This window comes from Alligator mississippiensis, chromosome 8 (assembly GCF_030867095.1).
Source record: "Alligator mississippiensis isolate rAllMis1 chromosome 8, rAllMis1, whole genome shotgun sequence".
Classification (NCBI taxonomy): Eukaryota; Metazoa; Chordata; order Crocodylia; family Alligatoridae; genus Alligator; species Alligator mississippiensis.
This window is the reverse complement of record NC_081831.1, coordinates 34,452,414-34,469,291: the sequence shown is the minus strand read 5'-3', so window position 1 is coordinate 34,469,291 and position 16,878 is coordinate 34,452,414. Positions and strand designations below refer to the sequence as shown.

At 51.8% G+C, this 16,878-nt stretch overlaps 1 protein-coding gene across 6 annotated transcripts in view; it reads right to left on the bottom strand.

Annotated features, from left to right (window-relative positions):
- The window catches only part of KLF8 (KLF transcription factor 8), a 94,930-nt gene that overhangs the window by 14,049 nt on the left and 64,003 nt on the right, over nucleotides 1–16,878 (bottom strand). For all 6 annotated transcript variants that reach the window (XM_059732619.1, XM_059732616.1, XM_059732617.1 and 3 more), the window contains one exon: nucleotides 848–1,445. In XM_059732619.1, the coding sequence (XP_059588602.1) occupies nucleotides 848–1,445 (598 nt within the window). The remainder of the gene's footprint in view (nucleotides 1–847; nucleotides 1,446–16,878) is intronic.

The following is a 16,878-nucleotide window of genomic DNA, read 5'->3' as shown; positions in this document are numbered from 1 at the left end:
GGCAGAGAAGCCAGCCCTGGGCCCCAGCAACACCCCGTCTGCTCCAGGCACAGCTGGCATTCACAGGGCAGGAGCTGAGAAGCCTGTCCTCCTGCCACGACCAGGCTGCAGCATGCAATTAGCTGCCCAGCCCCATCTGGCTGCATCCAGGGACCAGCTGTAATTCATGGGTGGGTCCCTGGTGTGAACTCAGAACCCATCAAGAACAAGGGGATGGGTCCACCGCCATCACAAGGCAACACTAGTGGTCAGAAGACCCACAAACAAGAGAGGCATTTCTCTGGCAAAGGCAGGGCAGGGCTTTTGTCTACTGGGAGGCACACGGTGCCTGCCTGCAGCAGCAGTACCAGCACACCAGGCTTCCTCCCACACCCAGCCAGATGAGACAGGCTCCATGGGACTGGACAGGCTCCGTCACGCTCTGGGAGCTGAGCCAACAGGACGTTTATGGAGCCTGGGCTTGGCTGGTCTCATGATGCTGCTGGCCCTGGTGAGAGGTACCAGATGAAGAGCCTGGCAGATCAAAAGGCCTCTCAGCCACGGAACTGGGTCAGCAGAAGGCCAAGCTTCCCTCACCAGATTCCTGTTAACATGCCTCAGACCTGCCCAGGAAGGTCCTACCTCTAGGCTTTCAGCTTTCAGTCGGCCTGGCCCCCTCCAGCCCCGAGAACCCTCTCCTTGCCTGCTCCCCAACAGCTTTGTTTATATGCCCCCAAAATCCTGATTTGCAGTCCCCAACTGATCCTCATTCCAACCACCCTGCCCAAACAAAACTCTGCTGATGGCCCCACCCTGAAGCCACAGCCTCCCCTGCTATGCCCAGGCCCTGATGGGAAACAGGCCTTACCAGACCCAGCGTTCTTGCCATCACCCCCAATAAGTGGCACAGTGATGGCAGCAGTAACCCCATCTGTGGGCATGGTGGTATAGACCACAGGCAGGGACTGCACCACCACAGGGATGGTCTGCAGGTTGCCCATCTTGCTGGGCAGGTTGACAGAGGGAATGGTGTGGATGACGTGGAGGATCTGCTGCCCGCCGCTACCCTGCGTGGACGCCAGGATGGAGCCTGGGGACAGCACGGCAGGGATGGCCGACGTGGACGACAGGCCCGTGGATGACAGGCCCGTGGACGACAGGCCTGTGGACGACAGGCCCGTGGACGACATAGAGACCACTGGCGTCTGGATGGGTGGTGTCACCAGCATGGGTGAGGACCTGATAGAGGAAGACACCTGGGAAGAGGATTGCAGCGACCCCTTGGACTTGTTGAGCGACAGGTCCACAGGCTCAGCCTGGGGCTGGTTGCAGTCACTGGCCAGCAGCTCTTCAGGGGGCTCAGTCTTGATGTCTGTCAGCAGCACTGGTGGCTCCAAGGAGTTCTCCTCCAGCAGCGATGAGGAGCTCATCTTGGGCAGCACCTTACTCTGAATTGAGCCTGCGGCCTGCAAAGCAAAGGCATCAACTATGAGGGACAGCCTCCTTCACTGGGGGACACTGAAGAGACAGGGGCAAGGAGAAGCAAGAGACCCCTCCTGGCAGATGGGAAACTGAGGCATGGAAAGGAGAAGCACCTTGCACTAAACCACCCAGCAGCAGAATTTGGATGTCCAGATTCCCACCATACCCTATGCACTAAAACCCACTGCCCAGCTTGGCAGGCCCAAACCCTTCACACAGCCTATGGGCCCCTGGGCTAATGAGAAGTCTTTCCAGTATAACACTGGGTTAGTCACTGACAAGCACTTGGGGTCAGAGGCAGGAGGAAGGGAGACTGAGCTGGAACCAACTGCTTATCTCTGATCATAGGAGACAGAAGGGATGAGACTCTTGCACACAATCTTTCCCACATTGCAGCAATCCCTGCATCCCTCTAGCACCTGACTCTCTAGGTCCTTTCATGGGCTTTTGGCTCTGCAGAAGCAAAGGCAGTGGCAAAGACCGCTCCTTGCCCCCAGAGATTAGAGAAATGCAGCGCAAAGAGATGAAAACCTGTGGTCACAGATTAAATTCCTGGAAAAACTGAAGCAGAACCTAGGAGTCCTGCCTCCCCACCCTGTGCTTAGGTCAAACCTCCCCCTCTGCATGAGCTCTTATGTGCCACACATTACAAGGACAAAGCCAGAAGCCCAGCTCTCTACATTATCCCCTCGATAGGTCACCTCATAGGAAGATAATGTAAAGTCCTCCACCCATAACAGGCCCTCTCTGGCCAAGCTGGATTGGTCATATTCCTTTCTGACCTGCATTAAAGAGTTTTTTTTTGGCTCAGGGGGGTGCAAGGGCCAACCAGAGGTAATGCTCTTCTAGACCTGGTCCTAGCCAAAGGAGACGACTTGGTGACCACCTTAAACAGAGGGCAACCTAGGCGACAGCAACCATGAAACCATCACGTTCACTGTCCATCACAAGGCAGACAAACTAAATAGCAGAACTGAAGTTTTGGACTTCAAAAATGCAAATTTCAACAAGTTCAGGTCATTAGTAGAAGTGCTGTGGGACTAGAGACTGAAGGCAAAAGGAGTACATGCAGAGTGGTCATTCCTTAAGGACACGATCCTTGAAGCGCAAAGGAAGTCCATTCCCATGCAGAGGGAATGTCACAAGAGAGCTAGGAAACCCTCTTGGCAGGCAAAACAGGGAAATCATGGTCCTCTTAAGAAAGAAGAAAGAGGTATAACAAGCAATGGAAGCTTGGGACTATACAATAATGGCCCGCAATTGTAGGGAACACATCAGAAGGGCTGAGGCGGCAACTCAACTAAAATTAGCAACCAGGATCAAGGACAACAAGAAGTCCTTCTTTAGGTACATAGGAATCAGAAGGAAAACAAATGGGTGTGGGGGGGCACTACTCAATAACTAAAGGACTGGTTACTGGTACTCAGGAGAAAACCGAACTCCTGTATTTCACCTGGCCAAGGGGAAAAAATCACTCCAGCTAGGGTACAGAATGACCAGGGTTCAAATGACTGCCTTCCTACTATTGCTGTAGAACTGACGTATGATCAATTAAAAAAAATAGACATATAAGTCAGCAGGACCAGATGAACTTCATCTGAGGGTACTGAAGAAGCTGGCTGAAGTCAAAGCAGAACCGCTGGCGAAGCTCTTCCAAACCTTGTGGCACTCTGGAGAGGTCCCTGACAACTGGAAGAGGGCCAATGTTTTGTATCCATCCTCAAGAAGGGGAGGGAGGACCCAGGTAACTATAGGCCAGTTAGCCTAACTTCTATCCCAGGGAAAATCCTGAAAAAATTCATCAAGGAGTCTATATATGATGGGCTTGCAGAAGGCAGGATTCTAAAAGACAGCCAGCATGGCTTTGTAGTGGGCAGGTCTTGTCTTACCAACCTCATCTCCTTTTACAATCAGGTAACTCGCCACCTGGATAAGAGAGAGGAGGTTGACATTGTATACCTTGACTTCCAAAAAGCTTTTGATTTGGTATCCCACGATGTTCTCATGAGGAAACTGGAAGATTGTGGGCTTAGCTGCGAGACAGTCAGGTGTGTAGGAAGCTGGCTGCGGGGTAGGACCCAGAGAATTCTACTGAATGGACCTGTGTCATCTTTGCAAGAAGTGGCCAGTGGTGTCCCTCAGGTGTCGGTGCTTGGCCCAGTGCTTTTTAACATCTTCATCAATGATTTGCATGGGGTGAAGACTTCACTGGCCACATTCATGGATGACACCAAGTTATGGGGAAGCATGGTCATGCTTGAAGATAGGCTGCAGATACAGGCAGACCTAGGCAGGCTAGCAAGTTGAGCAGATCAGAACCAGATGAAGTTTAACATCAAGAAATATAAAGTGCTTCACCTGGGGACGAACAACCCTCTGCTCACCTACAGGCTTGGCAATGCCAATCTGACAAGCACTACAAATGAAAGAGACCTGGGAGTAATAATTGACCAGTTTGAACATGAGCCAGTAGTGCGATGCTGTAGCCAGCAGGGCAAATAATACTCTGGCATGCATCAATTGATGCATCTCCAGCAAAACCAAGGAAGTAATTCTTCCACTCTACTCAGCATTGATGAGACCGCAGATGGGGTATTGCGTACAGTTCTGGGGACCGCACTTCAACAAGGACAGGGAAAAGCTCAAGAGAGTCCAGAGAAGGGCCATCTGTATGACCAGAGACTTCCACGGCAAGGCATACAAGGAAAGGCTGAGGGATCCTGGACTCTTCAGCCTGAAAAAGAGACAGATGAGAGGGGACTTGGTAGCAGCTTACCGCTACATCAGGGGCATACATCAAGAGCTCGGTGAACAACTGCTCACCAGGGCACCCTTGGGGAAAACCAAGAGCAATGGTCACAGACTTCTAAAACACCGTTTCAGGCTCAACATTAGGAAAAACTTCTTCACAGCCAGGGTGTCCAGACTGTGAAATAAGCTGAGGTGGTGCAATTGCCTACCCTGGAAATCTTCAAGAGGAGACTAGACAGTCACCTTGCTGGGGTCACCTGACCCCAGTTATCTTTCCTGCCTGGTGCAGGGGGCTGGACCCGATAATCTTCCGAGGTCCCTTCCGGCCTTGCAATCTATGAATCTGTGAATCCTGGTGCATCTTTGAAGGGACTCCCTAGTGCCTCATGGTCAGGAGAGAGAAGTATCATAAACATGTGTCCCACCCCCACCCCCATACAGGCAGCATGAAACAAGTCAGGCTTGAGCATAATATATTAATTCCAACTATGACATAAACATTCTTTGCAGTTTCAATGAAGAGAAACTCTCTTCACCACCACTGATCCAATGGTACAGTCCTCTCACAGCACCCAGCTATTGGCCAATCAAGATTCACATCTGCATTCATAAACTGGACAATGGGACAAGGGAGTCACCCAAGAGGTATGAGCTGGGGGAGAAATCTTACCTAGTGGAGGGGCTGGAAAGGGAGAGACCCTGGGATCAGGCCCATTTTTGAAGGAGGAGCCATGCAGGTAAGCTGGGAAGTTTGCAGTCAAAGCTCCTCGCTACTGGGGCTTTCAAGGGCCAGTGGGGAATCTGGAAGATACTGTCAGATATGGAAGACAAATGCTACTTATCTGAGTTTGCAAAAGAAGGTGGGTGGATTAGTTACACCTGCAACCAGAAGCTCCTGGATGGGCCAAGTCCCTAGTGTGCCTGGCCATTTGTTTTGGATGTCACAGAGGAGACAACAGATTGTGGGGGGAACTGCAGCTCTGAAGTTCTCAGCTCTGAGAATAGTGTGCTGGGCATGCTCACCAGAGCTGTAGTCCCGGAGCACACCCCCCCCTCCAGAACAGCTCAAATCTCCAGCCAAACCTGCTTCAGGGAACTGAAGTGGCCCCATTTCCCTCTCTGTCCTAGAACAAGAATCTCCTTTAATTCTCCTTTTATACAGGGCATCCCAAAGGACCCCATTATACCTACTACAGCAGTGGCAGCCACTTCTGGGGAAGAGGATGGCAGCCATGGTGAACACAGCAAAAGGGAGGGAGATTGAGAATGGAAACATTAAACTCAGGGGATTAAGACAAACCCGGTAAGCAAGCAGAGTGCAGTGGCAATCTTCACACCCAAGCAGAGCAAGGACTTAAATTACAAAACTCTCATTTAAAAGACACACCCAGCCCAGCAATACTGCAGGGAACTCCATTTATATCCACATAGAGGCTGCTGGAGCTAACTAGAGCCTGCCAGCAGAGTCTGCGTTTCTAAGGAACCCAAGAAGCTTAAACCCAATCATTAGACCATGAAGCCACCCTACCACTGGGAAGTCTGTAATCAGCCAGGATCCTAGATTTCTCTGATAAAATATATCTCCCCAATTTTCGGATAAAAGAAAGTAACCCAAAATCCACATTTTTCTGTGATTAAAATTAAACACCACTAAAATAGATAGATAGATAGATAGATAGATAGATAGATAGATAGATAGATAGATAGATAGATAGATAGATAGATAGATAGATAGATAGATAGATAGATAGATAGATAGATAGATAGGAGTGTTTCATTTTAATCACGGAAAAATGTAGACTTCAAGTTACTTTTCTAATCTGAAAATTGGGGATTTTTTTTTTTTTTTTTTTAAATCAGAGAAAACCAGGGTCCTTGTTAATCAGGAACTGGAAACCCATCTGATCCTGACAAGTCAGCTGTCTGAATGTGGAAGGCTTTTAAATGCAAGGACATGGAAAGATGGTTTTGAAACCCTCTGCCAATAGTTCTCTGTATCTGATCCTGAGTGATGCTGGGATAACTGCTCCCAGCAACCTCAAACCATGAGCCTTTGGGATTAGGATATAACCTCTGCAAGGTTTAACCAACTGGTGAGGTGGTGGATTCTGTGGATCTGTTTCCCCTCTCTGCACAAACAAGCTACTATTCCTGCTTTCCCTGCAAAGCTCTGACAGCAGCCTACACTGGTCTGCCTCAACTCAATCATACCGCTAGCTCAGCTCTCCCAGGACAGCCCAGGCTCTCATAGCTGGTGCATGATGGGGAGACCTTTGAGGTGGATTTTCTGATTCCCAAACCAAACAAGCCCCTCTCCGGCCATGTGGATCTGCTTGGGAAGCCTGTTGGGAAGGGGAGTGCAGGGAGCAGCACAAAAGTCACAGCTTGCTTATGTATGGGCATCTGGCTGGGAAGCACATGAGAAGCAGATCTGCTGAGTAAGACGCCCTTCTGACAGGTACATTTGTTAACATAGCACGGACTTGGGCCCAATGGGAGGCGTCAACCTGACACCGGTGGGGCAACAGAGCCCAAGGTCATAAAGAGAGCTGCTAACTGCCTGTGGGTGACAGGGTCACAGGAGCCAGACACAAGTTCCACTCATCACTTTGGGCATAGGAAGGATAGCAATATGGGAGCTGGTGCCACATAGGCTCAGAGGCTTGATTTGTCCCTTCATAGCCTGGTTAAAAAACAGGGCAGCAAGACCCTGGGAACCTCAGAGAAAACCTGGTGCTTCTGAACTACATTACAGTAATCCTAAGTAACACTTGCATTTCTCCAACACCTTCCCTTGGTGAAGAATGCTCTTTATAAACACTCATGCAGTAAGTAACCCCTTCCCACACCTCTGGCAGACACAAACACCTCCCTTCCCTCCTCTCACTAAAGCAGGGAGGCACAGAGGTGATAACTTGTCCCCAGGCTTTCCAAGGCAAAACTGGGAGTTGAATCCAGGCCTTCCAGCTCCTGGTCTGCCAGCCTTCTCCTTCCAGATCAGACACTCTGGGGAGAGACACCCTCACACCTCTCCCCCTTAGATTTCCAATGTGAAGTCTGCTCCTGGGTCAGAGGCAGGGGAGGTGCCATTTCTAGCTTGGCAGATGACCCCCAGATGCATCTGGGACAACACTATCCCAATGAACAGATGAGATGATCTGCTTAGGTCCCTTCTGACCCTACCAACTATGAGTCTCTCATGTTGGCCAGCTCTTCCAGCAATGGCAGCTCCTTGGACCCAGCCCGTCAGGACAGTCCAAGCTCTGAGAGGAAATCAGTGGAACCTGGAAAGGGAAAACACTAGGACAGAGACTGAGCCTGTCTATTACAGGCTTGTCCAACATGCGGCCCACCAAGCCATTTTCTGAGGCCCGAGGTGCTGCGATGGGAAATAAAAGTAAACAGTGTTTATGTTCGTTCCCACCCCTTGTCCCTCCCCCAGCGCCTCAGCAGCTTCCTAATGGCTGCTGAAGGGCTGGGGAAGGGACAAGGTTCCCACACGCACCGGGTCTGCTTGATGTTGCCGACGTGGTCTGGCTCCTCCCCTCCCCCCTCATTTCAGTGTCCCTTCCTAGCCCCGCCCCTCCTTTCCTCATTTGCATGCCAGCCCCGCCCTGCGCCAGTCCCCGCCGGCCACACAGGCGGGCGCTGACGCCGGCTCAGAGGGATGCTGCGGCCGGGCCTGCAGGAGATGCTGCTGCTGTGGCTGTCGGGGTGGGAAGCTGGCACCCACCTCCCCATATCCCCCCGCGCCCGCAGACATTGCGCTGGGGGTGGTGAGTCGCGGGGCTCAGGGAGGGAGGGAGCCCTGCCAGTTGGGCTCGGGCTGCCCCGGGGGGAGAGGGAGCAGGAGATGTCCCTGCACATTCCGCACCCCCCTGTAAGGTCCTCGCATGTCCCCCTGGCTGCTGAGCCCTGGCGCGCAGGTGTGGGAGCATCCTCGAGGCCGCCCAGGTAGCAAGGGGGACACGGCAGGGTCAGGCGGCACCCCTTGACTTCTGCACCCCCAGGCTGCGGCCAGACTGGACAGGCTGTGCGAGCACCCGCTCCTGCCGGCCCACCGGGTGATAAAAAAGTTCACAATCCGGCCCCACATTCAAAAAGGTTGGACATCCCTGGTCTATTAGATGTGCAGTGGCTCAGCTCTGAGGAAGAGGGATTCACTGGGGCTGGGCTTGCAAGACGCACTGCAATTTCATGCCATAGTGCTGTGGGATAAAATCTGAGAACAAAGTGATTGTCACTAATCTCTTCTCCCCCCTGGCCCAGCCCCAAAAGCTGTTGGCAGCACAGAGGCTGCTGAGTGAAGGGCCCTGAAGACAGAGCTCCCCTCTGCATCACAGTGCAGGGACGGAGAGGGGGGCTTTATTATCACTGCCACAGTTGTGTACACTGTGAAGGAGAGAGGCCCCCAAGTAAGCATTGTAAAGTCTGTCACCAGCTTAGCATTTCCATCTGAAAGAGCCTTTGGCCACCACTCCCCTGCCCAGCTAGGCGCCCTGCTGCCTGCAACCAAGGGCACAGGCATTCAGTAGCAAAGGGGACAAGTTCTCCTTGCGCAGGATTCAGGTGCTGTTGAAAAGAGTACAAAAGGTATCCGAATACACCTTGTTCCTAACCTACATTGCCCCTTGCTATAGTAGGGCTGAGCTCCCTCCACACATGCAGCTCCGCTCCCACCCCAAGAGTCCTCACCTGCACCCTTGTGCCCCCCCAAACCATGCCTCGTTCATAGCTTCCCCTCAATTCAAAAGACCTGCCAGCAATTTCAGTGCCAATCCATGCCCCTACACAATGCACTTCACACCTAAAGGACCATCCCTTCCCTCTCCCCCCTCCAGCTATTTCATTACCCAAAACCTGCCCCCAGGCTTTGGCAGGATGTGTCTGCCTGTACTGAGAGCAAGGAAGAAGAGGGAGGATTGTGTCAGAGAGGCAAAAGCCATTCCCAGGCCACTCCTCAGCTTCACACAGGCCTGGAGCTCTGAAGGGCTTGGGAGGGAGGAAAAGTCACAACATCCAGCTCCTGCAAGCCAAGCTCTTGGATGTTAAATGGGGAGTGGTAGGGGGTGGGATGTGGAAAGCTCAAGTGAACAAAAGCCTCCCCCACCTTTCCCAACCCTACAGCATGGGGAACATGCTTGTGTGCTGCCATGAGAACTAGGCAGAATCTGTGCTCTGCTCAGCCTAGACCAAGGGCAGGCAATTATTTCAGGAGAAGGGCCACTTACTGTGTTTTGGCAAGCCATCGAGGGCTGCATGACAGGCAGCCAGTGGCAGAAAAATATTTGTCTAAATTTTTTAGGGACCCCGGGGGCCACATTTTGCCCACCCATGGCCTAGACCCACAGCTGAGGGCAGCAAGTTGGAGGACAAATGTAGGAGCCCATAAGCCAAGGCTTCCCCTGAGAGCACCTGGGTGGGTATAGCAACTCTGTGGTATCTCAGTGGACGAGAGAGTCAGGCTCAGAAACCCTGACCTGAGAGTATTTGTCCAACTGCTCCCAAACCAGGCCCTGTACAGACCACGGTGCCGCAGGCAAGTGGGAGGGTTGGCATCCCTTTTGACTAGCTGGCAAGGTACCACAGAGCAGGTCCAGCTGGCTTCCAGCATCTGAAGGGCCTGCCCATGCATTCAGGCAGCACTTGGGCCTGAGCCGCAGAAACCTGGTAGGCCAGAATCCAGTCCTCTTTCATCCCTGCATCTCCAGCCCTGTCTTGCAAGCCCAAGAGGCTGGATCCATGGGGACCAGCATCTGTCCCTCAGGGTGATACTCAAAACAAGGCATTTGATCATCACTGCCTATAAGACAGAGCATCAGCAGGACCAGAGGATGAGGCTTCCAAGCCAAGAAAGCCACTGGCAGATGGACGCTCTGAACAACTCCAGCTATTCAAGGGTTTCATGGAAGGAAGAATGGCCAGGGCAGGCAGGCGCAGCATCAGCCTTTCAGACACTAAGGGGACCTGTACCAGGTGGCTGGGTTGTGGTAGGGCAGCCACTAGGTGCTGCTGTCCTAGGGCAGGTGACAGGCGACGCTGGAGGCTGGACTGGGAGCTCCGAGTGATGTCAGTTTTACCCCTGGCTCTGCCCTGCCTCCCACAGGCACACGGCAGGGGCGTCAGTGGCAGCAGCAGCTGGCACAACCTGGCACAGGGCCCAGAAGCGCTGGTGGCAGAAGCCCAGGTGGGGGTGGGGAGGTGCAGGAGACTCTCCAGCCACTCCCCCAGTAGTGAGGGCTGCAAGGAGCTGGGGGAGGGCAAACCAAGGAGAAAGAGGCCCAAACCCCAGCTGGTCCCTCCCCCAGCTGCATGCCAGGAGGGTGGAAGGAGGCTCATCAAATTTGTGTGGCTTGTGCCCTGACCCAGCTGTGACCCCACCCTCGAATGAGTCACGCGCATGGCCCTCCCTCCCCATCCCTGTGACTGATGCCTCTGCATGCCCAGGGCCGTGCCAAGCGCTGCAGGGCCCAGCCATGCCGGCCCACACTCTGGATGGGTGCAAAATCCCAGGCGTTTCTGGAGCACTGCCTGGACGGGACCGAGGTCTGCACAGCCAGCCTTCAGTCACAAAACAAATCCCTCCCTTAGCAGCTGAGGCAGGCCCAGCCCATGTCCGCCACTCCCCTGAGCGGAGCCACCCACTCAGAGATCCAGCCCAGGGCTGCCTGGCTGCTTGCTTCCTCCTCCCACTCCTTCTGGCAGGCACCCCAGCCCCACTGGCTGTGTGCAGACTGAAGGCAGGCTGCTCTGCTCTGGGTGAGAGCCAGGCTGGGCTTGCCACGCTCCGTGGGCCTCACTCCACAGCTGCAGTTCAAGGTGATGCAACCCACAGCCAAGGGCCAGGCACCCCACTATGGGTACAGCCAGGCTTGACAGGGGAGGTTGAGCGTTCCTTGCCCAACAGGCTGCTGGATCCCCACCCCAGCCCCTCCGCATCCCAGCCCTGCCTGATTTATGGCCACACCCAGCCAATCCCTCCCATCTGTTTCAGCATCCAGCTGCCTTGGACCACATGGAGCCCAGATTTCTCTTTGATCCCCTCCCCCTACCCCAGCTTTCATCTCCCAGCCAGTGCTCAGCAAGGCCATTGCCCCCTCCCTGGCCTCTCCCAACAATCCCACAGGCCCAACTCCCCCTTTCATGGGTGCAGGTGCTTCTGACAAAAATCAGCCCTGACAGTCAGCCCTTCAAATCACACCCTGCTCCAGCTCTGACAAGGAAGGAATCCCCCCTACTCCCCCCCCATTAACTCCTTCCTGCCCATGCTGCTCTGCACAGGGCTAAACCAGCTGCTCCATACAGCTCTGCAGTCTCCACCCCCAGAGGCTCAGGGCATCATGCACACAAGCTGAGGAACAAATGTTGGGGTCCAAGGTTGGAATCAAGTAGCTAGCAGGGGCAGCGCATGGCCAATGCGGATCAGTTCTCCTTGGCATCAGCAATGGGCAGCCACTAAGTCTGGAGAAGCCCTAGGTAAGCTGAATGTCTGAACCATCAGAACCTCCGGGGCCTGCAGAACTGGGCAGAAGGACTCACAGGACCAGCTTCTCTTCCAAGTCATTCAGGGACCTGTTTGTGCTTGTGCCAAGGCTCAGGACTCTTGGGTCTGGGACACACACCACATAAACCGGTTTGACTCAAATCAGTTAAGTCTGATACTGTATTCAACCAGGTTTATCTCAAACTGGTTTCAGCCATTTTCAAACGGGTTTATGCGCACTGAATATCTATTCTGTTACAAGTTTAAACCAGTTTATGATCACTTAAATTGGTTTACGTGTAATGTCTATTAAGATCAAGTGTAGTCACTGCACTGGCCTATTTCCCGGGCCAAGATCACTTTAGAATGGCATTGTAATGGATGTTAACTTGTCCAAGGCACTGTGGACAGGACACCTTATGAGAGTCTACTATAGCAGTGGTTCCCAATCTTTTTAAACTGTGTACCAGACATGACAGTGGACCAGCATATCGCAAACCAGAAGTGACCGGCATACTGCAGAACAACAGCCAACCCTTTTTTACACTGCTGGTCACTTCCAGACTTCTGATCTGGCAAACAACCCTCCTGCGGACCAGCAGTCAACCCTTCACGGCCCAGGGGTTGGGAACCTCTATATTATAACCTCCCAGTGGGAGGATCTCAGCTACACACCTAACTTTATAGAAATGGACGACTCCTACCCAGCTTGCTCATTTAGCTTGTTGGCTAAGGGTAAGTAAGAGTCAGATGCATCTGAACCATAAGACCTCTGACCTTGGGCTTGGCAAGTAGGATGTCTGCCAGTGGATTTGGGAATATCTAAAACCTTGGTCTGAAGAGTCTGGGATGGAGAATACTTGCTAGTGTTAGCACCACATGGATTTGAACAACTGAGTTCTGCTCAGTAGATAGGATTTGGAACTGATTTGGCTAATTCAACCTGGAACACGAAAATTTTTAAAAAATCATAATAATAAGACTCAGGACTGAGCCCAGGCTGAGGAGCCAGAGTCCCCCACTAAGGAATTTTTTATGGCCTCTAGCCGAAGCCCTCATTATCTTTAATGCAACTGCAAAGCTCAAAACTCCTGGGTGAAGCAGGGCTCTGCAACAATCACCATCTCATAGATGACTCATGAGAGACTAAGGGGCTCAGACTTGCACAGGCTCTCAAGGGATGCCCATGGTATGTGGGGAACTAAATCTAACCAGCCCTGTTCAGAGGTGAGCAATGGATGCAACTCAAGCCAGTGACCTCAGCAATTAAACAAAAATCCCTATGTAAAGCCAGGTCATTACAGATCAGCTAACATGTTGGCAGAGACACAAGCAACACAGAGCAGTGAGCCCAGTGAGTCCGTGTCCTGTTTCCCCCACTTCACTGAAGATGCAAGGGCCCTGCAGGAGTCAGTGATGGGATAATATGCCCCAGAGGAAGTTTCCTTCTCTGCACCCCCATTAGTCATGTGGGTTAGGGGTGGAGCAAAGCAGGGAAGCAAAGCAAAGAGCCAATCTAGACCCTTTAAGAAAAAGTCTTTCAAATTCTGACAGCGTCCTTTAAAAATATAATCAAACATACACATCACTGAGGGCTACCACTGGAGTAAAGGCAGTTTGACTATTAATAGCAATGGTAGGTGAACTGAGCACCCTTTCCTTCCCTGCCACAACAGGTATGTGGTCTGGCAGATCAATTTAGTCTTCCAACCTTCCCCTACTGCATTGATCCCCCCCGGGATTAATTGGCATGCAGATGAGAACCAAGCTAATGCTCCTTGTTAGTGCCTAGATACTAGCCCTGACCAGCAGTGCTTGCACAGCTAGCTGATACCAGCCTGGGACAGAGAATGCTCACACTGGGCTTCAGCAGCAGCAGCAAGGACCAACTCATACCCCACAGGTCACCTTTGCCTGGCTCGGCACAACAGGAGAGGGATGGGCAGGACATTGGCCTGAGCTCCAGGGAAATAATTGCCAGTTCCTTACAGCAGTCTTTCACCACAGAAGGCTCCCCCAGTGCAGAACTCCAAATGTCTCTCTTCTATGGATGGACCCAAGTTAATGGATTTCTCTCCTGGTCACTGACCCAAGTCAAGTGGTATCTTGAACTAGAGCTATTGTGCAATGAGTGTCTTCTAACAAGCTGGTTAGTGCAGGGGTGCACATCACTACCTACTACTAGAAGTGATCAGAACTGCCCAACCATAGGCCCTACCACAAAGGAAAATCCCACCCATCTTGAGCTCAAGCAGTAGGGGCCTCAGTGGTGGGAACATTTATCTCCATTGCCACTGCAACATGCCAAGCAGCCAAAACACATGGTATGGCATTCTGTATGGCACTAAGAAATCCTATGGCAATAGTCATCCTCCTTTTACCAAACAAATTCAACTACCTCAGAATCAGAAGTGAAGGACTTGGAACCTCTTCCCTAACCTCAAGCCCCAAAGCAGAACTCAGCAGGCTCCTTCTGATGGACTCTACATGCAGTAAGCCGATGTCTATAAGTCCATCTCAGGCCCTAGGGCAGGGGTGGGCAAAATGCAGCCCACCAGGCCATTCTATCCGGCCCACGGGGCCCATAAAATAATTAGAAAATTAATATTAATTTTCCCTGGGCTGCCTGTCATGTAGCCCTCAATGGCTTGCCAAAACACAGTAAGCGGCCCTCTGCCCAAAATAATTGCCCACCCCTGCCCTAGGGGCTGGGAACAGGGAGCTCCAGGATTCTCCAGTGAGCGGCAGGGGTGAGCTGCTTACAGTAAGGGATCACGACTGCAGATGAACAACCACTGTCCCCCTAACCCAGCTGAAGGGCAGAGCTGCTTTTCCTGGAGCCTTGAGAAAGCTTGAAGCAAAGGGATGACAACCCTGTGTTCAAGCAAGCAGGAGTTTTCTCAGCAGGAAGGATTGACCACTCCCCTTCTTCTGGGGTCCAAGCTACACTTGCTGACGCACTGACTCCCTGCACTTCCGAATGGCACCATGACAGGACCAGGTATCTTTGCAGGATGAAGCAGGTGGTTGCTCTAGTTGTTACATGCAGCAGTGACACATACAGATCTCACGGTGTTATCAGCATCAGGAAAGTACTAGTGCCTCCGCTACACTGGGACTGTCACCATCACTATGTCTGGGGGAGCTAAGCCAGGAGCTAGCAATGGTGAGAAATCTGGGGCACAAAAGCTTAGCAAAGATCAAGCCAATACACTACATGAGTCCTTTGGGTGAGGGGGCTTCAGGATCTGGTAGCACTCTCAGCCCAGTGCAGCCATCAACTCTGCACTAGTATAAACAATGTCACTGTGGGGCTGATGGTCACTTAGGGTTCCACAGAACGCAGGGAAGATGCACAGAAGGGAAGTCTCCCAAAGCCCAGGGACTGAAGGTCATGGGAACCAAACTGCACTCAGAAGTGGCTTCAAAACAGGAAAGACCGTGAGCACTCTCCTATCAGAAGGAGCGGCAGAGATGGAAATACAAGGAAAGAGATCAACTCAGAGCTCAAGAGCTTGGAGTGGGGCACAGAATAATTCCCTTGGGGCAAACACAGTGGGAAAGCCCCTGAACTACAAGCCAAAGACAGAGTGGTCACCTTTACACTGTAGTCACCAAACCACTGGGTAGACTAGCTACCCGATTCCTTCAGCACCCTCTCCTTCCCTCCAGCCCCCCCACATACACATCACAATGTCTTATGGGACTGGAGCACTACTCAACAGCTCACAAGCATCACACCATGGTTGAGCCAATTCTGCAGCAACCTGCACCACCAGTTTGAAATCCAGGTTCCAAAACCCTTGCAGGGTATTTATAACATCCCAAAGGCCAGGATATCCAAGCCCAGCCCAGCTAGGAGCTTCTAAGCAGCTCATTCTTGCTCCTTCCTCTGGGACAGAGGAGGGGGCCCATGCACAGCAAGAGAAAACCAGTGCCCTCCCCCCTGCATCCACTTCAACATGCTTCGCTCCTAAAAGGAAGAGATGAGGCATATAGAACAGAATTGCCTCTCCAGGAGACTTTGGTAGCACCTCTCTACTCTCCCCCACAGACACAGGAAAACACAAAAAATAGAAGCTGCATTCCCTTGTTGCCCTGGGAGTCCCGGGCACGGATCTGGAGCAGGTTCCTTGCTGCCTGCAATGGCCTCAAAAGAGCTACAGTGCTCAGCCTCTAGAACCCTCATGTGCACAATGTATCAAAATCTACCAAGGATCTTCTAGAACAGGGGTGGCCAACCTGCAGCATGTATGCCAATAGTGGCATGCACAGTCTGAGTGGCATGTGAAAGATAAGAGAGGGAGCAGGGAACATGGCACCAAATACAACAAAAAACAGAAAGGAAAGCAGCAAATTGGTTAGGGGAACAGGATTGGAGTGGCACTCAAGAACGGGGCAGGACTTACTTTATGATGTGTTTACCAAAAAAGCTGGCCCCTATTGTTAAATGATAGAACAGGTGGTTAGGAGGGTTGGAATAAAAGTCTCAGCATGAGGATTATTTGGGAAAGCCAAAGGATTTGTAGTTTTGCATTCAAACTGGCCACAACATCTCTCCACAGTTTTCATCAGAGGCTCCAGACCTTCCAATCATAAGAAGGTAAAGCTGAATCAAGTTGTAAACTAGTGAAATTTAAATCAATTTAAGTCTAGTACAAAATCCTAATGGGGGTACACTTCAAATTGGTTTACATCTAGTTTAAATCAATTAGGTTGAATTCAATAAACTGATTGAGTCTGCAGAGAGCCTGGGTGGATGAATTGTGAACTATTTCCTTCTGCCTCAATGGAGTTTTAATTCCGAGTGCCAGTGGATGATCATCTCAATCAGTAGTTCTCAACCTTTTTTGTACCAGGACCCATTTGTAAACACTGATAGCCAGTGCCCCCAGACCCCAACCCCCCAGTGTATGGAGAAGGGGTGAGTGTGTGGGGGCTATGGGGAGCTCCAAGCACCCCTTGAAGGCTGGGACCCTACCAGCCTGCAAGGAAAAAGCCAGCTGCCCTCATTTTTCTCCTTTAAAGGAGAATCCATTTTTAAAGTTTGTTCGCGACCCTTTCATATATTCTTGCAACCCACTTTTGGGTTGTGACCTGTGGGTTGAGAAACGCTGATCTAAATGGCAGCACTGAGGTGAAAATTAAGGCCTGAATCTTCCCTATAGTTAACCTGCATCCAA